A 23,092-nucleotide genomic window follows, 5' to 3' on the forward strand; every position below is an offset into this window, starting at 1 on the left:
TTTGATCTATTCTTATATTACAAAACAAATTCCATATCATGACAGTGTACAGAGTTTGAACTAAAAAATTCTGGTAGAAATAATAACTTTCATATATATTTTTTTTACAATTATGTACTGTATTACAAAAGATCCACCGAAGAACAGATTTACGGCTTGTTTTAATGAATTTTCTATTTTTTTTTACAGTTTTAATGTTTGTGTGTGCGCGCGCACACACACACACACACACTCACTCAAAATCCCATAATATGGCGACTTGTGTGCAATATGAATATGGAAGAAAATCCACAATGCACTAAATCACCAATAGGTGAACTGCAACTTAGTGTGGGAAATATCTTGATTACAGTAAGGTCGCTGGTGAGCTGGCCCAGCTGATTTTTACGGTGGCCTGGAAACGCAAAACAATATAACAAATTGTGAAACGCTCATGAAACCACGCACGCTGCGCCATCGTTCAGTCGACCTCGGCGGCGCTGCTCGGCGTGCGCCAGCCTTAACCACCATAATAATCCTAACATTAACTCATCCTAAACTGCCTTAACCCAACCCTAGTCCTAAACCTAACCATAACAAACTAATTTGTTTTTTAACATTTTATTTTGTACAAATGTGATACATATTTGGGATGGACATCTCGTTACATCTGCGTAGCCAACCCTCCCCGCGATGCAGGAGCCTATCACGTTGAAGCGGGCCGCGTCTTGCCAAGAAAGGGCGTGGGATTGCTAAAAATGCATGTGGGAATCCTCTTCCGGTTTGTGGCTACTGTAATTTGTTTCGTGTTTTGTTCATTTGTTTTCTGAAATGAAAAAGTGTATCGGCTTTTGTTAATTATGTTGTCTGAAATGTAAAAATGTTTCGGCTTTTGTTAATTTGTTTTCTGAAATGTGAAAGTGTTTCACAATTTGTTAAATTGTTTTGCACTTCCAGGCTACCGTAGATTTTCGGCGAGAAGCGGCATACGGTACATTCTGGACTGGTCGCCAGCCAATCGCAGGGCCTATTTGACATTGTTTTACATGACAAAAAGAGCGAGGCATACATGTATAGATTCTAAAGTCTTTATTGGTCAATATACAGAAAGCAGTGGGATGACCACTACAGAGGGAGAATCTCAACTATTTGTTTACAAATAAGAAAAAAACAAAACAAATATACAAAAGAACTGTTCATAACTCCATCTTTACAAGGTTTGCTTCGTGTGTATGTAAACAAGTTATTTGCTCTGGCAGAAGCACAAAACATGACAAATGTCTCACAATGATGACATCACAACCAGGCCAACAGGAATCAAAGAGAGAGGAGAATGACTATGAGACTGGATTGTTATGGTATGGAAATCCCCATTAAAGTTATTGAAGTGGTTAATGACGGGGTTGCGGTTATTTATTGACCGATTCTTCTGATATTATAGGGAAACGCACTTCTCATGAGAAGTCTTGTTAATATTTGGTGGGGAGTAAAGCAACATTATTAATAATAATAATAATTAATATAACTGCTTTTAGGAGTTTTCTTTCTTGGAGGCACTGTAGTGAAATTCAAAGTGAAGAGAGCAACTATGATCGCGTTTGCTTTACATCTGCTAACAAAACAAACTACATTAGAACAGCAGCCTTCTGCCCTTTTGACCCCCCAACAACATTATTGGATTAATACCTGATGGCATAATGATAATCATTTCAGCATCAAAGTAATTGCGATAAACCAAAGAAGCTAAGAGATAACGGAACATACAGTGGTGCCTTTAGATATGAGTGACCTGATCTCTGAGTTTTTCCAGAAACGAGCCATCGTTGGGCTGATTTTTTATTTTATTTTTTTGCTTTGACTTGCACGCAAAATGTTTTCGATAGGCGGCAGTGAACTCAATTCAACTCATCTCCACCAAAAAGAGGCTTGAAGCTGTTTATTGCCACACCCACATGAACTTTACTGTCAAACTAAATGAAGAATTACACATGTATTCAAAATACCCACATAACAAAACGCTTTAGATGGGCTCACGAAAAGCATCAGTGTCACGCTGTTAAAACCCTTTAAGCAACGGATATTTGAACACAAATGGTGGAGCAGCACAGACACTGTAGACTGATAATATAACATTACTCACAGGCATACAGTATATTCTTTATCCTCTAGGGAAAAAACACTAATATTACTGCAGTTTACTGAAGAGTTGTGACCATCTCCAATTATATTCATGTCGGTATTATACTGTCCCCAGATGGCCAAGGCGCGCACACCACAAGGAGTAACACAATGTCTATTGAATTGAAGCGAAAAATGTGGCAAAAACCATTTAATTTCTTAACATTCTATTTATCTGTCATTACTGTATGTCTTTATAAAGTACAATATTACACATTTTTGTTTTGTTTTGAGGAGGCTGTAATTGATCAATGGCAATTCCATTCATTTCAATGGGGGAAGTTGATTTGAGAGACGTGTTTTGAGTTACATGCGTGTTCATGGAACAAAGTAGTCCCGTATCTCAAGGCACCACTGGAGTCGTGTCTGTTAGGTCCTTCGTGTAAATCACGAAGTGCGTTTTTCTTTACTAGTAGTCATGCAATTGGATGTTTCCTAGATAAGTGCACAAAGGGTGTCAGGTTTCAGCTAAAGATGAAAACAAGGACACACTAACTTGACAACTCTGTTACAAACTACTCTAAAAGCTGTTTAGCTACTTCCCATCTCTTGTGTCACGTTGAAGGAGAATACAGCAGTGCAAAGACTAACTAAAACAAGATGCTTCCCTACAATGTGTGCAATTGTAAATAAACACAATTTACATATGGATATGTAGTCATTCTCTTTCCATTACAATCTTAAAAAAATAAACGCTACAAAAGTAATCTGGAAAAAAATGCATTTCATTTCAAATATCAAATACACTACTCGCAAAAAGTTAGAGATGTTGGGTGTATATTCGGGTGAAATTTCAGGATGACATTTATAGTTAACTTCATTTGACCTTTTCTTCACTTTTGAATGAACAACTCCAACATTTCAATGCCTCAGTACTTTTTGCACTACTTGCTATTCTCTAAAAATCTGAACACCAAATTTTACATTTCCAAGGACATCCACTTCTTTGCCTTTCTGTGACTCTTCCAGTCTCTTTGTTCTAACCTGCTGATGACAATTTAAGCTCAGGGGCCACTTCCTGTCTGACGCGTCGCCATCGTGATGTTTCAAAAGGATTTTCTCAGAGAGAAAGTGGCCACTGAGCCTTGAGTGTCATCAGCAGATTGCAATGGAGAGACTGGAAGAGTCACAGAAAGGGAAAGAAGTGGACGAGCTTGGAAATTTTCATGGATTAAACAGTGACTTTTGCCCTTCAGCTCCTTGTCGTGCAAAAAGCACTAAAACGCTTAACAGTTGGACATTCAAAAGTTTCGAGGTCAAATCAAGTTCACCTATAAATATAGATATAATATATATTATATATAATATATATAATGTGATAACTAGCATAGAGTTGAAGTCGATTAATCGATGACGTCGTTGATATTTTTTTAAGCACATCACACTTGTGCCACAGACCAGTTCAGAAAGACAAGACAAAGACATATTTTGACGGAGCAGCACAGAAATGTGTAAAAACAAAAGATTCAAAACACCACTCACCATTATGCTAATTGTAGTTGTTGTAATTAGTGGGAGCCCTGCGCATTTTTTTTTTCTTTGACGAACCAGCTGGTCTCCTCTTGCCTTCCATAGCGTGCGAGACGTGACATTGTAGCCGGGCTCCCAAAAAAGTAAACATTTCTCTGTTTCACCCTTTGTATTTCATTTGTGCTTTTCTTATATTTGCGGATGGACTTGCGTATTTTGCAAGTGACCGTGCTACATGATCCAATTTTTGGTCAAATATTTCCACATGCCAGTATGTCGTACTGCGACAGGCCTTTACGACACAGTGTCGTAAAGGGACACAAGCGTGAATAGGAATAAAGTTGTTATGATCACACAGTTGTTGCCCGCGCGTTATTGAACGTAACATTTTGTCGAGAAAGACGGAGCTTCACTTCGCACCGCTGCCCTCGTTCCTCGCCCCCAGTCCCGTTGGTATTAATATTTTAAGACGAGCAGCGATCGAAATACCCAAAGCTAGCGAGGCTAACTGCTATTCTCACACTACACGAGTTTATTTTCGTACTCTCTGACCCGCATGGATGTGAGAAGACTGTGTCGCCTTATTGTCCGGACATTCCGCTACTCCGCAGCGAGTTATATTCAGGTGACAGCATCAGAAGAGTTGAAAGTCCTCTGTAAAGTGCCCGATTGAGACGATATGAACAAAAAAGCAAAACCCCCCACTTGATTAGACATTAGTCGACTTCAAGCTTTCAAATGATTTGATGATGATCTACTTGTCAGCGAGTCTACTAATTGCTGCAACCCTTAATCCTGAAATCTCACACAAAAGCCCGGTCCCTAACTTTTTGTGTATATGTTTGGGTCAGAACTACGGTATGCACTCTAACGCCATGCATGTTTCATGACAGTTGAACTGGAACCCTGCAAATGCAAAAGTAATAACACAAGACTGCTTTGACTTCCTTCTTTTTTGTTCATGTTATGTAAATCATGAATACCAGTTGGACTGTAGTTAAAACTTTGCCCAGCAGGGGGAAATGTTTGATTGGAAATAATGGCAAGGCTCGTGTGTGTGTGTGTGTGTGTGTGTGTGTGTGTGTGTGTGTGTGTGTGTAAAGCAAGAGCTGGAAGAAAGAGAGAGCGCAGTGTGTGCAGTATATGTGCAGACCTATTTTTCAATCTTATGTGTGCGTGTTTCTGTGGTCAGTAGGTTATGGAGGACCTGTGCCACTTCAGCTTCCTCTCCTTTGCCATTTCCATCTCCCCCTCTTCTTCCTCCACCTCCTCATCATCCTCCTCATCCTCGTCATCATCGCTGTTATCCGACTCTGCATTTGGCATTCCTCCCACATGTTCTTCATCCTCGTATTCTTCCTCCCTACACAGCTCTTCACTCGCATCTTCACTAAGCGCATGAGCTCCTCTCACATTCTGGATTAGGGGCGGGGGGGGGGGGGGGGGGGGGGTGTGAAAGCTTGAATGTTGTTTCCATAATGTACATGTAACAGAAAACTTTTTTTTTTTTTTTTTTGCTGTGGTAGGAAGTACAAATACTTTGTTTTCATTGTTTGACGGTGAGCAACGTTAGGTCAACTGAGTTACCTCCATGGGGTTTACAGTGATGTTGAGTGCAGACTTGTCCCAGTCCACCTCAGGCCCTTTCCCTCCATCCTCTTGCTCTCTGGAGCTCTCCTGATGAGTGGCATGGATTCTGTACACGCCGATCACCACGATCACCACCAGGGCGGCGATGCAGACCACAATAACAACTGTGGCAGCTGCAGGTGCTGGTCCTGGACAAGAAGAAAAAGATCCGTTTTTACACTGGTCTCAACCCCGTCAGAAGCACTGACTGACCAACATTTACAACCTTAATTCTAATATTTTTTTTCCCATGAAATTGCATTATTTTATTCTCAACAGTCAATTCTCTTCATTTTGTAACACCTCATTGGTCTGCTTCCAGTACGTGTATGGTAGATTTTTTTGTATAATCAAATTTCAGGCTCTATGTGTTCCTATGTCAGTCTAATCTGCCCAGGCCCTTCAGAATCGGTACTGCTGAACAATGTAACCTATAATATATTAGCAATGGCATTGCTTCTTTAACCAGTTATCGTTAGCACATCTGCCTTTCAGTTCTGAGGACCGGGGTTCATATCCCGGCCCCGCCTGTCTGGAGTTTGCATGTTCTCCCCGTGCCTGCGTGGGTTTTCTCTGGGTACTCCGGTTTCCTCCCACATCCCAAAAACGTGCATGGTAGGTTGATTGAAGACTCTAAATTGCCCGTGGGTGTGAATGTGAGTGCGAATGGTTGTATGTGCCCTGCGATTGGCTGGCGACCAGTTCAGGGTGTACCCCGCCTCTCGCCCAAAGAAAGCTCCAGCACGCTTGTGACCCTAGTGAGGATAAGCAGTACAGAAAATAGATGGATGGATAATTAAATCACAAAATAAAAATACACTTATTTCAAACTTCAAAGTCCAACAGGAGCTGTAAAATGGTTCAGAATCCTTTTTTTGACATGGGAGATTTAGTAAATAATAATAATGAAAATATAACAATCTGTCTCACTTTGTCATCAAGGTTTATTTTGCCACTTTGTTGCCATTTGACAATCAATCAATCAATCAATAAAATTCACGGTCCAACAGGAACTGTAAATCAATTTGGGCGGCACTTCAGATGTTATATACTGTACAATACAACATGAAGTAAAGCTCACACATTAGTTGGAATTATTTTGGACACACATAACCGTTCAAATATTTGAGGTCACTTAGAAATGTCCTTCAGAATAGCATTAAAGTCGAGACATTGTTAATGTGGTATAAAAATAATTTTAAAAAATGTGCACAATGGCTTTTAGTACAGTTGGGATACCTGTATAATCATCAGTTTTGGCTTGTTTTTTTTGGGGTTGTTTTTCTGTGCGTGTGTTTTTTTTTAAATAGCACGATAGTCTAACAGTTACAACGCCATCCTTTTGGAAGGTTTTAACTTGGACTGCAACGAGGACTCGGATGTTTCAAGTATTTCGGGGACAAAAAAATGCTCAAGGATTTTTTTCTGCCTAGGGGATCTGCTTATTTAACTCATTCACTGCCAGCTTACCCAATTTGATACTATTGGTATATACAGTTGCTGCCTGTTAATGGCAGGAAAGATTTAAAATGTGAAGCTCAACAGAGCAGACAGCGTAGCACCACGCGGTTACATCATCAACGCGAGCGAAGGTGGCGGAAGGGGAGCGTGTGTGCCGATTGAAGGAGCGTGAAATAAATGGTGACAACGCAGTAGTCTGCAAGCTTCCGTGAAACACATCAAAAGAAGAACGACGAGAAGACAAATGCGAAAAAAGAAGACAAAATTCAGAAAGTGTGGGAGCATTACAGACTGATCAGAAAGGCCAACACCGGTGACGCGACACGTCGCTCGAGCACGACACACGCAATGCGGTGGAAGAGCCAAGATGAAAGTCGCGCAAATCAGTGAGTTGAACATTAATACGGTTTACTAACATAACATTAGCCCTGCAGAGGGCTAAGGTTTAAGGGTTAAGGTTAATTATGACTACCATCAAATTTGTGGCCAGTTTATTACCATGGTGACAAGTTGAGTATGTGTGTGACTATAATGCGACTTCATTCAGGGTGCTTGTCATATTAGTCAAAGGACAGTTTTGTTCAGCGGTTTAAGCACCGTGAGACACAAGGCCAGTATACTCGTGTCGTAGCTGAAAGTGGCTATATTTGGAGTCAAGTACTGTTGGTGAAAAAAAATGATTGTGAGTGGCAAAGTTTGTCAAAAAATTCACTTCATTTAATTTCATCTTAATTTTAGTTCAGTTATTCTGGTCTAAGCTCTTAAACGCGCAGCCACGAGCCTACTGTATTATTTCACATCCTAAAATGCTAGCGCTCAGGTGAAGTTGCACAACAGACTCCTTATGCTTTTTTCAATTAATGCCTAAATGTTTTTTTATACTTACAAAAAATGCTAAGGTTAAACTGAAATATGTGTTTTATTTATATTTCTGAAATTGCCTCACTGAAAATATTACTAGACAACAATATAGTTTTCTGCTCATGTGAATGTAAGAAATAAAACAGTTGATAATAATTAAATAATTGGCCATTCATTTTCAAGTGAAATGGCTTATTTTTTTTCATGTGTATTCATAATTGTTCTTTCACTAAGCCAAAATATAATTTATCCGAATACCCGATTGTTCCATACAAATTTTAGTATGATAGTCAAATATTAAAATATTCAATAGCTGCAGCCCTAGTTTTAACCTTATGAGACAGTCTTACCTGACATGTGGGAATTAGGAGTGTGTATCATGAGTGGGTGATGAACCGGTCTCATGTACTGCGGCTGAGCGGCCGCATGATTGACATGCTCCACGGGCTTTGCGTGGTGAAGAACACTCACCTGAAGTGGAAACACAAGAACACTTGAGGTTGTAAAGATTGCCAATGCAGCAAAAGGCAATACAAGTGAGTCTTATGGAAGGGGGGCTCTGCAAATACGTAAGCCACTTGAGCACAAGGAGGATGGATACTCATTTGGGATCAAGAGGAGCATGTCCTCAAAGGAAGTGGAGAGGGAGAGAAAAAAGCAGAGCTCACCTCCAAGATGAATTCATTGCTGGTGTAACGGCCGTTAAGTTCCGAGCAGGTGAGTCGAAACCTTCTCTCAGTCAAGGTGGCAGGTTGCCAGTTCCTGTAGCGCACCTGACGCAGTGCCTGCTCATAGTGCGCCATGGAGTCCACACCTTACACACATCAAATCTGTCTTAATACATTGCTTTCATGCATCATCACAAGAGAGCAGTGATTCCCAACCAGGAAATGATCCAATTTCCCTTGATTGGTCCGAAAATGGTTTCAGTGTTTAGTGGCTATATTGCAGATTTTTCAGCAGTTGTTTTATATGGGTTTTTATGGTATACCAGGCAAGTCCGAATATGGAGTCACATGCCTTCAATGTAGTACTACGTTATGCTGCAACATGCCGGGCAGTACTGAGGTCTACTGGAAGACATGCAGCGTTACTAAGAGCAAGATAAAAAGGCAGAGAAGCTCCCTTATTAAGCTGTAATAGTCATTTTTCCCACAGAGTGGAGAGAATGTGACTGAGTATTGTTGTATGCTCTGTTTGTATGTGCTGCTGCTCCATGTGTGATAAAGTAGCATGTTTGAAAGGTTATAATTACCGTAACAATAATGCTAACTTCTGTACGCCTGTCTTTGGCGTTTCGCATTATATGTTAGCATTACGCTATCAGACTTTGATGAAATAATATGGTTTGACTGAACATTTTGGTGTTCAAATATAACATGTTCTTTTATGTGTCACTTAAACAGTAGGGTGTAAAACTATATTAAAATGTTTTTTTTTTTGATGGTCTCTCAATATCGTGGATTTTCACCTATTGCGGGTGGGTCTGGAACAGCAGTCCAAATCCATCCGCATATGTCTGACCACGAACTCTCTGAAATGGTACAATCCGCATAAAGAGAACATCACAGTACTGCTCTATCTTAAGATAATCACAAACTGCCTCCTCATTGCTACAGACTCCGGCCATATCAGTTTACTCATCCTCCTTGTCCTCTCAGCCGACTTTGACACTGTCTCCTACTTCATCCTTCGCAACCACCCCCCGACCACCTTGGCCTGCTCTCATCTGGTTTCAATCATATCTCGCCAACAAAACACAGTTTGTAACTATAAACAGCTCCAGCTCCCCGCTTGTCCCAATAAATCGAGGCGTGCCTCGAGGCTCAGTCCTTGGGCCCCTCTTTTTCACCATCTACATGCTTCCACTGTTTCCACTGTTCCACAAATGATACTCAGCTCTGTATCAGCACTACTCCTTCCACCTTGGTCTCTAGTTAACTGCCTACAGGAAATAAAATCATGGATGTCATTAAATCTCCCAAAACTACACACCGAGATAACAGCTCAAGGTTGTGGCACCAAAGGCGCTGCTCCGTAAGCTCAGGGATTCTCTCCTCCAAGTGGATGGTGCCTATATCTCCCCATCCCCTGAAGTCTGCAACCTCGGCGTCATCCTGGACTCCACCCACTCCTTCCAGTCAAACATTAAATCTACAACCAAATTGGCATTTTTCCACCTCAAAAACATCTCTCGACTCTGGCCATCACTCTCCAAAACCATTGCTGAGAAACTCATCCATGCCTTTATCACCAGCTCTCTGGACTACCGCAATGGGATCCTCCACTGAAAATATTGGACTTTCACCAATATGCTCCATCTCACAGCCTGTGGTCCTCAAGCATGGGTCTGCTCACCATCCCCCCGCACTAGCCGTCACATCTTTGGAGACAGAGCCTTCAGTGTTGCCGCCCCCACCCTCTGAGATACGTGATGCCCCGATCCTGGACTCACACACAAACAAAACCCACCTGTTTGCCCAGGCCATTGGCCCATAGTTAGCAACCTTCAAAATGCTGTTAGTTTGTCCTGTTTCTTTTTTTCCCCCCCATCTAATCTGTAAAGCGTCCTGGGGTGTCCTGAAAGGAGCTATGTAAATGTGATTTACTATTATGATTATTATTTATAGTTTCTCCTCAATAAATGGTCTATGTTGCGGTTCATCAATCTATATTGAAATATGATTACAGTGCGATGAGTAGTGTGCTTAAGTTTCAATGTGATTACAACGTGTGGGAGGGGTATTTTTAGGATCAAACTCCTATACTGTATATCAAAAGATGTGCATTTAAATATGTTTACAATGTGTTTTAAGAAGTTTATAAACACGTGGGATGGGTATTTAAGGCTTCAACGATAATTGTTTTTAATAGTGTCTCTATATTGTGGAGTTTCGCCTATAGTGAGTGGGTTTGGAACGTAACTCCTGCTAAGAATGGGGATCGCAATTTATTTACTAAAAAAAATGTCTTAGAACTGATATCTTATGAATCTTTGTTCATCCATCTACAGGATGCCAGTGACATATACTGACAGGCAGTAAAATCAAATGCACTCCCACTACATGGCAGAAGATATAATTAACGTGTATCCACCTATTGCCATTCATACAACAGAATAATAGCTTTGTGTTCGACTACACAGGCCCGGATGGTTTGGCCTTTTTCTTTTAGGTTAAATGTCTTTTCAGCATTTCCTTCTTTTCTCCTGTTATGCTGCAAAAGGTTTGTCAGTGACTCATACTTTTTTATAATGGAAAGATAATAAAGTTTCAAATGCTTAGATTCAAGTTGGGCGGAAAGTCATTTACATTTACAGAGTGTTCCACATTATTGTGGATGCAGGATTGAGGTCAAATTAAAAGTTTTAGTTTTTCTGTGAACGTTTTTGCATGTTACTGCTTCTGTCTATTTAGAGCACACATATCAGACTCAGACAGGTTTGATAATTACTTTCCCCAGATAAGACTTGCAAAAGAAGGTTCTTGCACATTATTAAGTCACAGTTTTCATGCGTAATAAGAATCCTTCTGATGATGTAGTCAAATGTCTTGTAAAAGTAACAACAACACTAGACATTTCAAGAAAATACTCACACTGCTAAAACAAGAAAAAAAAATAAAATAAAATAAACAAACAAAAAACGGAGCAGGTTTGTTCCGTTAAAGGTGTGTTAAGGAAAGAAAGGAACACTTCTCCATGGTTTCTCTGAGGTTCTAGGAGGTGGTGGAGTGATGTTTTGGTCTGGAATAATAGCAAGTACGATCGTAGGCCCTTATAGGATGCCTGAAGGTGTCAAAATGACCTCTGCAAACTATGTGGAGTTTCTAACCGACCTATTTTAAACCCTGGTTTAAAAAGCAAACAGTGCCTTCAGCAATAAAATTATTCTCACGCAAGACAACAACCCGTCTCACACTGCAAAAAAATATCATTGAAGCTTTACTGCTTTGGGTGTAAAGGGAGAAAAACTCATGGTGTGGCCACTATAAGAACACTTTTTTTGGAACACTGGATTTTGAGCAAATAATACTGTTTTCATCCTGGTAGGTTTGATATTCAGTGAACCCCCTTTATTGCAGGGGATACGTTACAGATCCAAGTGCAATAGGTGAAAATCCATGATATAGAAAGACCACGATTCACACCTCCCATGTGCTTGAAACACATTCACTTTTTAAAACACATTTTTAATAAATTGTAAAACATATTTGAACAAGCAAAAAAAATTGCAATCATAAAATGCATAGAAATGGTATGCACTGGAACCTCTTACCTGAAAAATTAACATTTTTGTTATTAGAACGTAAAAAAATAAAATAAATAAATAAATAAATATGCTATTTGTAGAAATCGTTTTTCTCTAGAAATCCTGCAGATAAGTAAGTGGTTTTGCCTTTCGGACATCTATATGTGCCTTTAAGAGGCGGAGTGTGGTGGGGTTGCGTGTGATGTGGTGAGCTGGAAGGAGGTTGGGCAATTGTCTCAAGCTACGTGAGTCTGCATGTGAGGGTCAAAGCATAAGCTGTGGCCAACAGCAGCTCCTGCACCGGCGACTATGGCTTTCAAGTGAGCATTGCAGCAAGTACAGTGGAAAATTCCATTACAAATGATTACTATAAGCTTTCCGCAATAGCCAAGCAATAAAAAGAACAATAACAAACAATAAAAACAAATCTGTGATGTTGCGTTTGGTGAACTGCGATATAGATTCAAAATACTGTACAGTAGTATCATTTATCACAAGGATTACGTTCCAGAACCCCCTGCGATAGACAAAAATCCACGAAGTAGCAACCATCTGTTTATTTTCTTATTTAAATATATATTTTGAAGCTTTATGCTATATAAATGCTATATGCACGTAAGGTGCAGGTATTATTTTGGTCCACGTGGGGTCGTGATCCACATTTCACACTAGTATCTATGACTTTGAATGTGTGTGGCTTTAAAAGGCGGGGCCTGGGCTGTTGAGTTTCGTGGGAATCAGCAAATGAGAGTGTATTTGTATGTTAGCTCAGGTTAGTCAGTCTGCGCGTTGCGTGTTGAGGGGGGTGTTATTTGTGGCCGGAGCGGCTAATGTATGAATGTGCTTATGTGTTTATTTTGCTACAGTTTGTTCAATAAAGTGATTGAAAGTGCACTGGTGGCTGTGTCTATTTTTGACCACTTTTGGGGGGCATTACAATATAGTCGAAGTATCGGTGGTTAGCTATTTTAAATTAGCAAACGATTTTGACATTATTGTGGCGTCGCCTAGACGTGCTGTTCTGTAAGGCCGGTTCTGCTCTGCAGTAGACACGTTGCACTTTAGCTTCTTTTTTCAGTGTGAAATGATCCCCCCAAAATTGGCACTATCTTTTATGCATGTTTTGCTCCTAGCTCACGCCTTTTGCTATGTGAGTCTGCAGTAACATTGGTCCGTGTGTAAAAATGATCATCCCAAAATCTCGCAATAAAGCGAAAAATCTGCAATATAAAATTAGATATGTACAATTTAAAAATCTGCAAGACAGTGAGACTGCAAAAAGTCACCCGCGATATGCTGAGTGACGACTGCATATAAAACACCCAAAGCTAAAGTAATTATTAATCATTAAATCATGAATTCAGTGTAAATCGCACAGACCAGTGACTCTCAAGAGTGTGGTATTCGGCCTCCCTCTGGTGGTACGCAAAATAATCACTACTTTCCCACTAATTTAAGTACTATAACTTTGCATTTAACCTTTTAGAACTGTTTGTTTTTTAAGCAAAAATACTGAGTATAATAATTTGGGACAGTGTGCAGTATAATGTTCCCTGCTTCAGAAGCTGTGCATACTAGCGTGTTGCTAGATGATCATTACAACAGTATAGAACCAATATGAACACACAAAAATGAAAACTGAAGCAGCGAATTTGCTGAAACGTAATATTTAAGTCGACAGTAGGTGTTAATGCTCACCATATATTGATATTCCCGAGGTGGAGTTGGTGGCGTCCAGGTGCTTTCCCAGCAGAGCGCTGTGATGAATATGTAGACTCTCTCTCTCGGGATTCAGCTCATCCCCAATCACCAGGATATCACAATAGTCCAAGTTATGCATCACCTCCATCACACCTGGCCTGCGGGCTGCACGCGTGGACAGAAAAATGATACAACTATAACAATAAACCCTTTTACGGAGAGTACTGACAATTGCATCAGACTGCACATGCAGACATCTCACATCCGCTGAAGCCGTCTCCCTTCATTACTGTGCTGGTGATGTCAAGCTCCTTGAAAGGAGCCACGCCCAGCGGACCGCGAAGGTCAACGGCGGGCCTGACCAGTCGATTGGATCCCGTAATGGTGATTCTCGGTTCACTAGGTGGCTGCACCGTGACGACTGCTTTGACATCTGGGATGGAGAGGCACGCGTCCTCCCCAAAGCACCTGACACACAAATAGTATAACATGGTAGTAATTCTATTACTGCTTGTAAAGATGTATTGGTTCTAATGTATGGTGAACGCGTGTGATTTTTAAGCTTTTTTTTTTTTTTTTTTTTTTGGTTTTACACGGTACAGGTAATTTTGGTTTGAAAACTGAGTTGCGCACTTCAGTGTAGTACCATGTTGTACCGCAACAAGCCTGGGAGGACTGAGGTCTACTGGAAGAGATGTAGCATAATTAAGAGCAAGAAGAAGAGGCAGAGAAGGTCCCCCACTATGAAAGCTCTAGTTATAGTTGTTAATTCCAACAGTGCACAGACGAAAATATACCTGTAAGTATTGTTGTATGCTCTGCTTGTATGTGTTGCTGCCTTACTTGTAATAAGTAGCAGCTGTTTGAAAGTTTATAATTACGTTAAACACGATGCTAATTTCCATTAGCCCGTCTATGGCATTTCACATTATATGTTACCATTAAGGGGATGGACTTAGGTTAGACACAATTAAAAGGGTTGGTTGGACATTTTAGTATTTAAGTATACAATGTTTACCTATCTTTTGTTTCATGTGTCACTTTTACCGTAAACTTCAGCAGGGAGTGACAAATTGAAGCGAGCACATTTTGGCTCTTGGTTGGAGAACTGAAGCGAGCGAGAGAGGGAAAACAAGCACTAAGAAATACTTTCAAAAGTGTGTTTATAAGTTGAAATATGTTTAAAGTGTGGGGGGCATGTCAAAATACTCTCTATACGGTACTAAAAATGTTTTTATATTGTCCCTCTGTATCGCAGCTTTTTATCTTTTGCAGGTGTGGCTGGAACGCTCACAGGGGTTCACTGTATATTGTTTTTGTAAAGCTGATCTTGAAGCAAAGCAGCCCAGCGGATGAGTGGTTAGCATATTTGTCTCGCAGTTCTGAGGATCGGAGTTCAGATGTGGGCTCCAGCCTTCTTGTGTGGAGTTTTTGGAGGTTATTCTTCAACTTCCTCTTGCGTTCCAAAAACATGCATGTTAAGTTCATTGAAGCCTCTACATTGTCCTGGGATATCAGTGTGAATTTTTAACCAGCACAAATTCAGGGTCGTGTGCTGCATTTGCTGTAATAATAATTCATTTTCTTTTGTTTATAATTTCAGAGAGGTTTGAATTGAATAATATTTTTTGTAATGTAATGCGAATGTAATGTGATGCTTGGTCTTATCCAGTGAGAGGAAGCAAGTTACTATACAGTCAAACAGCAACAAATATTAAGGATACGAGTTTTAAAACATAGTGGCACTTTGTCTTGTTGTCATGTGCAATCTTAGATTCCATGTAGCATAAGACAAAAATGGCTTTTTGCAATGTTGTATACTGTGCAGTGACAAAGAAAGATTTTCTATTTCTAGTTTGTATTTACTGTGCGGTTGTCAAGATCACGAGCTGGACAGACTTCACAATGTGGCTGTCACAATGCTTTTCTATAAATTGTCTTCCTCACTCAAGTGTGTTTCTTGCGAGACAGAATCTGATTCCACCCCGCAGCCTGTGACTACACTGTATATATAAACACGCATCGAGAGGAGAGGACTTGGGAACCACTCGTCACCACACTGTTTTTTCACAAAAATGAACTTGAAAAGCCCCATAATACTTAGCTCCCTGCAGGGAGATAAAAAACAAACAGTACGTGAACTCTGTGCGCTGTATTTGCACGGCCATATGATGAGATTGTTTACAGTCGCTATTTTCCCGAGAGAGCACAGCTTTAGTCCGGAGTCAGTGGAAAGTGTAAGAAAATAAAAATAATAAATTGACAGAGTGTCAGTTTGCAAATCTGCAAGCACACATTTTGAATCAATTTAGAAAGCTGAAGAGAAGAACAATATTTGCTGATATAGGACCATCCATCCATCCATTGTCTTCCACTTATCCGAGGTCGGGTCGCGGGGGCAGCAGCCTCAGCAGGGAAGCCCGGACTTCCCTCTCCCCACCCACTTCGACATTTACCATAATTTCTCGTGTATAATACGTTGCATTTTATCCACCAAAAAAAGTCATCAAAAGTCGATAGAGCGCGATACACATAGGTAGGCAACTTTTTAATTCCTATGGCATTTAGGAGTATAAATGGTACTTATGTTTAATTGGCATTTTGATAAGGTTATGACTGGGCCCTTGAGAAAATGTATCCCGTGCAAGTGGTCCCTGGACCCAAAAGGTTTGACAAACCCTGATTTATATACTGTACCACTGAGAGGGGTTTTGCACTGCCATGTCGGAACACATTTTTCGAACACCTCGAGGCACTCTGAAAAGAACTACAGTGTATTTAATTTAGGGCACGGGTATCAAACTCAAGGCCCGGGGGGCAGATCTGGCCCGCCATATCATTTTATGTAGCTCGTGAAAGCAAATCTTCCATGATCCTTGCTAAAAATCTCTGCCAACATTTCAAATTGTCACATGTAATAAATATTAATGTTGAGATATTGCAAACATTGTTTTTTTGTTACCAAACATCTTTATACAGTAACTTGAACAACAGTTGAACAAATGATTATCCTTGATTTCAAAACTAGTTATCCATCAATTTGTTGCACATTGTAAATGTAATAATTTGATGAGGTGCTATATGGTTTCAGCCCTCTGAGGAAAACAATTAACTATAATGTGGCCTACGACAAAAAATGTGTTTGACACCCTTGATTTAGGGCGTCAAAGTATATGCAAGATTTTGCCTTGATGGAGCAAAACTGTTGCGCATCCCTCACTTTCCGGCATGCACACAAAATGCATCCAAAAACATAACAGAGTGAAAGTTAATATATAATAAAATTAATTTCAATTAATTGGCGACCAGCCGGCACAGTGGACGACTGGTTAGCACATTTGCCTCACAGTTCTGTGGACCGGGGTTCAAATCCCGGCCCCGCCTGTGTGGAGTTTGCATGTTCTCCTCGTGCTTGGGTGGGTTTTCTCTGGACACTCCAGTTTCCTCCCACATCTAAAAAAACATGCGTGGTAGGTTGACTGAAGACTCAATTGCCCGTAGGTGTGAAAGTGAGTGTGAATGTTTGTTTGTTTCTATGTGTCCTGCGATTGGCTGGTGACTGGTTCAGGGTGTACCCCGCCTCCCACCCGAAGATAGCTGGGATAGGCTCCAGCAGCACGCGACCCTAGTGAGGATAAGCGGTAAAGAAAATGGATGGATGGATAACTGGCGACCAGTCCAGGGTGTATACTCCACACCTCTTGCCTTGCAAATTCAGCTGCGAAAGACTCCAACTCACTTGCAACCCTAACGAGGACCAACCCAATAGAAAACAAATGGAAAGATCGAAAACAACAGAAGAACTCACACCACAGTGGTGCTGATGTGGAGCCGTCGAAGGCCTGGCGTGGGAAACTGGCGAGAGTTGATGTAAGACACCTTGGTCATGGCTGTGTTGATACTGTCTAGATCTTCTCCTTCCACTACCAGCATTGACTGCGCAGGGTTGAAATGGAACTGGAAAATAAATTGGAAAAACAATTGTGCTGAAAGACATTTAAGATTTACACTGAGCTCCGGACAAATGCAACAAAGCTATTTCATATTTCAAATATATACAATAGAGTGGGCCAGAATTCACGACTCACTTGTTAGTCATATAAGATGACTAACAATTTAGTTGCTTGGGGTTTTACCGACGAATAGCGAAAATCAAGGGTGAGTAACTGATGCCCCCTCAAAAAGGTTTATAATTGCCTACGGATGCCATAAGATGGAGAATTTACTTAGACATAGTTCGTTTATGCCAAGATGCCACGATGGTACCAAAGTGATACTTTTATGTTAGACATGGCTTTGGCCTGAGCACCAAAATAGTGAATAGTTGATATGTTCAGTGAATAATGCGGGATAAGTTAAAAAAATAAAATAAAAAATAAATAAATCACAAATAGCTGAATGTGCAAGTCATGAAGATGCTTATTTTGTGGTTAATATTTAGTTTTATTTAATATTGTATAATGCATTTTTTTATTTCATAATGTCAAGCATAGCTTACATAATTTAAAAGATAACAGTAAAACAATTACACCTTCCTAGCTTAGGGCCAATAAAAAGCTTGGGTATCTTTGTGATGTATCATTACAAAAATTACAGATTTTTTTTTTAGAAAAAAAGGCATATTTTCTTATATAGAGAAATATAATATTTCTCATTTATTAATATTAAATATTGATATTAAATATTGATATTAATATTGCGGCACGGTGTACGGCTGGTTAGAGCGTCTGCCTCACAGTTCTGAGGACCAGGGTTCAATCCCCGGCCCCGCCTGTGTGGAGTTTGCGTGTTCTCCCCGTGCCTGCGTTGGTTTTCCGGTTTCCTCCCACATCCCAAAAACATGTTAGGTTAATTGACAACTCTAAATTGCCCGTATGTGTGAATGTGAGTGTAAATGGTTGTTTGTTTCTCTGTGCCCTTTTTTATTAAGTTTTTATTAAATTTTATCTCTCATTATTCTCAGCGTGCTTGTCCTGTCTCTTGTCTGCTAAAAGGTTAGGATTTTTCCCTTGACAAATTCCTATGGCACCTAAAGGTATTTATGTTTAATAAAGTCATTTACAAGCGACAATGTCTTTCTATAGGAAGAGGAACAACTGTGTTACTATAACAGTACAGTGTGTTTGTGTGTGTGTGTGTATGTGTGTGTTGTATTGCTAACCCTTTCCACCCAATAAACACACACCTTGATGTCCTTAGCCAGGCTTTCAAGGGAGTTAATATCAAGACCTTCTTTGCAGGCCTGCAAACAGGAGATAACCTTCTGGGTTTCAATGCGGCCCGGACGGATTGTCAGGCCCGACAAGCTGCCATGGAAATACTGAGCGAACCTCGGAGTCGCTACCTCACCACCTAAATGGGAACAAGGGCGGCGAGGAGGGACGAGAATAGAGGAGATAAGGAAGACGAAGAGAAAGTAGAGAAAGGAGATAAGAGAGGTGAGATTCGGCACACGGGTGGAAAATGAAGAAAAGTGGGTCAATAAAGGACAATTGGAAAGGAACAGAGGAGAAAAAGACGTATTCGGTATAATTCGATGGGAGAAGCTTCATAGACAATGTGCTCAATGGATGACGGACACAAAGAATTAAACAGTTTTGATTCCTCCACAAAAAAAAGATGGCTACAGTGAACCCCGCTATATAACGGTTCATCTTTCGCACCCCCGCAACTCTGGACTTTTTTTGTTACTCGGTCGGAACTGCCAAGTACCGATTCACGTAGAATTGATCAGTACCATCTTTCAGTACCTAAGCGAGCCGTTTTTACCGTGCGAGCAGCAGGAGTCGAAGTATTGGCTAATTTCAATTGTGCATCAGTGTCGCACAAGAGTGTAATGACGGGAAATGGGCAGATGCAGAAGAGCTTGAGTGTACTGAATGTCGCTTCGCTGGAGACGGGGAAAAGTTTGGCGCTCTGGAATTAGCAGCAAGCTAAGCTGTGGTCGGTGTGTCGAACGCAGACGGTCGCGGGACGACAATCCGTGGGCGCGGGTACGCGTCCAGGAGAGCTAGTAGGGCGGCAGAAGACTGGTCCAAGCGGAAGTGCTTCACGGGGCACGCCAGAGCAGGCTGTCCAGCCACAGGGCGCCGAGAGGAGACACAGGACGAGTCGGGTGAGCCCCACTGGCCAAGTTAGCTTCTGGCTAACGAATGACGGGGGCGAAACAGGATAGCAGCAGACAGCTAAGGGCTGTTTAACTGCTCTTTCAGGGTCGCAGACTGTTAGAGAGACCAAGCCGAGTCTAACAAATGAGTTAAAAGCATTCATATGATATAGTTTTGAGAAAATCGATAAAAGTAGGTACAAAAGAGCGAAAACAGCGGTGCAGGCCACACATACATCGTAAAGCAAAAACCTTTTATCTTCCTTCCTTGTGAAGGTCACTGCAAGTTGGCTTTGCACTTGGTAATATTTTATTTATTTTTTGTTTTATTATTATTTGTCAATATGTTATAAACCTTGCTCATCACTCACTACAATATTATACCTTTATTTTTACTACATCCACTTTTGCCAATTTGTTTTGAACTCAGGATGTTGTTTTGTGTCAAGTTTTGTATATCGAAAAGTAAATTTTAAAATGAAAACAGAATTTTATAATTGAACAAATGATTGAACAATCTCGCATTTTTTGACAGCGAGAGAGTGTGGACAGGCACATAGGAATACTTTGAAAAGTGTGTTTTAATAAGTTGAAATGTGTTTCAATAGGTTTAGTGTGTTAAAAGCGTTTTGGAGGGGTACAACAATTTTGAAGCATTTTTACTTAGAAATGGTCACATATATCACAATATCTGGAACATATTCCCCCCACATGCAACAGAACAAGTATTTGACAAACATCAAAAGCTTTGTGACATTGCTTGAATTCATGTAGGACTAATACGACAGACTCCCAACATCTGGCCCAGCAACATATATACTCTGATGCTTCCTCTCAGGAATTTGGAGCACAAGCTTGATAGATACAATGGATGTTTGTCCTAGAATGCTCTGCAACTGTCAAAGCAAGGAAGTACATCTTTTTTTTAATTTATTTTTTTATAGCCAATAAATAGAACCACAAACATGCAACTCAATACACAAAGCGTCACTTCCAGTGAGTATTCATGTCATCATTCTCGGACTCTTTTTATTTTTGTTGTTGCTCTTAAAGTATTTATGGCACTTGTCAATGTTCGTGTCTTATGTTTATGCCAGATTGTTGATGCTTCAATTGTGTTAGCTTCTTTTATTTCCTTCTCTAAGGAAGTTCTTATTTGGGTGTTGCCTCTGCTTTGTGTCTTCTTTCTAAAACCAAAAGCTTTAACTGTTTCCTGCCTCAGGAGACAGCATTTGGGCCATTTTTCTTCCTTATGTTTTAAACCCACGCACTTTTGCTATAAAGTGGGCAGCGGGACATTTTTATTGCACATTTTACAGATGCCGCTGTCACATTTGCAGCGTGCAATGTAGGCTGATGGGCCCAAATGAAGACGGAACTGGGACATTTACACTCACCAGTCAATATATTTCACCTGATAAATCCTCTACAAAACAGCACTACGTCACACTGAGGTGTTTCAAAAATGTTGACTACTTTATGGACTTTTTATGAGAGAGCTTTATAAAAAAAAAAAAAAAAAAAAAAAAAAACTTCTCGGTATAATGTAGTGCAGTTCTTAACGACATCAAACCACAGTAATAAACATTGCTAAACAAACTAGCTCTGACTGTCAATAAAAACTGACCATTATTTTGGATATACCTGTACAGGAATCTCTAGAAATTAGAGTGTGCAAGTGGACCAAAATAACTTTTAATGATCCAATAAAAATGTGACAAGCATAAAATATCTTAAAATACAGAATTTAAGAACATGTTTTTCATTACCCAATTTGGTAGTTGGTCGTATAATTTAGACCTATGAATTCTGGCTAGCGACAAATGATCATGCAAATGAGTGATGTGACAAGGACGAAGAATCCAAACAATTGTGTCGCTGCACCTGCTAGACAGTAAAAACTAAACATACCGTATTAGATATACACAGATACCAATACAGAGTACCAATCCCACCAGTACTTTTGATGCATAAAATTTCAATAACCCCAATGACCTGATAATTGTGAACAAAGACCTTTCTTTCTTTCTGACACAGCTGGTATCAGCAGCCGTCACGAGAACCCGATATCTCGAAATATCTCGGTATTGGCCCGATACCTGGTATTGGTACTTGCCCATCCATAGTTTTGATACAATCATTTTATTTATTTATTTTGGGGGAGGGGGTGGGCTAGAAAGAATTAATCACATTTCAGTTTCAATAGGGAAAATTCATTTGATATACAAATAAATTGAGTTAAGCTTGGTCACAGAACAAATTAAACTCAATGTACCAGTGCACACTTTCTATTACTGCCATTTTAAATTTTTTGTTGTTGCTATTAATTATTTCATTGGTTTTAAATTCATGCCATGTAGTGATTCATTTTTGCTGCCATTTACAGCATTTGTGTTGCTATTTTAGATATTGAAATTCAAGACCCAGGTACTGGATTGCAGTCTTGCCCATGGTAAGAATACCAACAGGGCTTCCTTCAAACAGTGATCAAAAAGCAAACGAAACACACGCATAGTGCATGTTGTGTGCCGACATACTTCTCTCCCTGCCAGGCGGCGAGGCTACCTTACATGTCTGAGTCCACACACTTCATAATTGTGATGTTGACTGTGGGTAAAATGGTGGGGGGTGGGGGCGTGGGGTCGTAAAACGAGAGACTGAAAGGCAATCTTGCTCACTAATGGCCTGCAAAGTTATCAGTTGCAGCTTAGTGAAGCTTAAGGCAGCTTCATTGGGATGTAATAGCTGGCAAAGTTGTAGCCCATTCACTTTGCCTAATCCTTCCTACAGGGCTCTCTCTCCCAATCAGAGGTTCACAGAGAAAAGATTCAGACAGAAGGCAAAATGTAGCAGGCAAGAAATGATGATGACTAAAAGAAAATTGCAATCAAGCGCAGGGGCAGGGTGGGGGGCTGGGGGAGTTTCAAACAACCAGCAAAATGTCATCAGCGAAGAGGCTTTTTTTGAAGATACCAATGGAGGTTCGAGTTCGATTTAGGCGAGCTGTAGCGCGGATAACTGCTGTTGGTCTGCCCCCCCCCCTACAAACACCCTCAAAGCACATTTTCATAATGAAGCGAGTCATTGCACGGCAGCTCGTATTCACTACAATGTGATCATTGCTGCCTCTTATTCCCAGCCGCTGCAACCAGCCATTTCCTGTTTGAAACCCACTTTACTCATGCCTCTCAATTTCAAAAGAAATGCTCGCAGCCCCCAGGCATACATCATAATCTCTATTTATTTTTCTCTCCTACACTCTTTGCAAGCGCTTGTGTACTTCAAACATAATTTTAATTCAACATTGTTTGGCAGTAGCTGATGCAGGATCTCAATGTTTGTTGTAAGATGTCATTTTTCAGGCTGTTCCCTTTGGCTTCTAAAAATAAATGTTGTGGCGCAATGTGAGTAGAATTTGCAATGGTGTATGTATAGTTTTCATGTATTATTTACAGTGG

The 23,092-nt window shown here is 40.4% G+C and overlaps 1 protein-coding gene across 2 annotated transcripts in view; it reads right to left on the minus strand.

Moving 5' to 3' along the window:
- Nucleotides 1–1,053: 1,053 nt before the first annotated feature.
- The window catches only part of clstn2a (calsyntenin 2a), a 171,761-nt gene continuing 149,722 nt past the window's right edge, over nucleotides 1,054–23,092 (minus strand). For both annotated transcript variants that reach the window (XM_061797558.1, XM_061797559.1), the window contains 8 exons: nucleotides 18,714–18,880; nucleotides 17,337–17,485; nucleotides 13,791–13,996; nucleotides 13,526–13,693; nucleotides 8,247–8,392; nucleotides 7,929–8,049; nucleotides 5,215–5,405; nucleotides 1,054–5,043 (listed from right to left, as the gene is read on the minus strand). In XM_061797558.1, the coding sequence (XP_061653542.1) occupies nucleotides 4,816–5,043; nucleotides 5,215–5,405; nucleotides 7,929–8,049; nucleotides 8,247–8,392; nucleotides 13,526–13,693; nucleotides 13,791–13,996; nucleotides 17,337–17,485; nucleotides 18,714–18,880 (1,376 nt within the window). In that variant the 3' untranslated portion in view covers nucleotides 1,054–4,815. The remainder of the gene's footprint in view (nucleotides 5,044–5,214; nucleotides 5,406–7,928; nucleotides 8,050–8,246; nucleotides 8,393–13,525; nucleotides 13,694–13,790; nucleotides 13,997–17,336; nucleotides 17,486–18,713; nucleotides 18,881–23,092) is intronic.

This window comes from Phyllopteryx taeniolatus, chromosome 14 (genome assembly GCF_024500385.1).
Source record: "Phyllopteryx taeniolatus isolate TA_2022b chromosome 14, UOR_Ptae_1.2, whole genome shotgun sequence".
In the NCBI taxonomy this organism is placed as follows: Eukaryota; Metazoa; Chordata; class Actinopteri; order Syngnathiformes; family Syngnathidae; genus Phyllopteryx; species Phyllopteryx taeniolatus.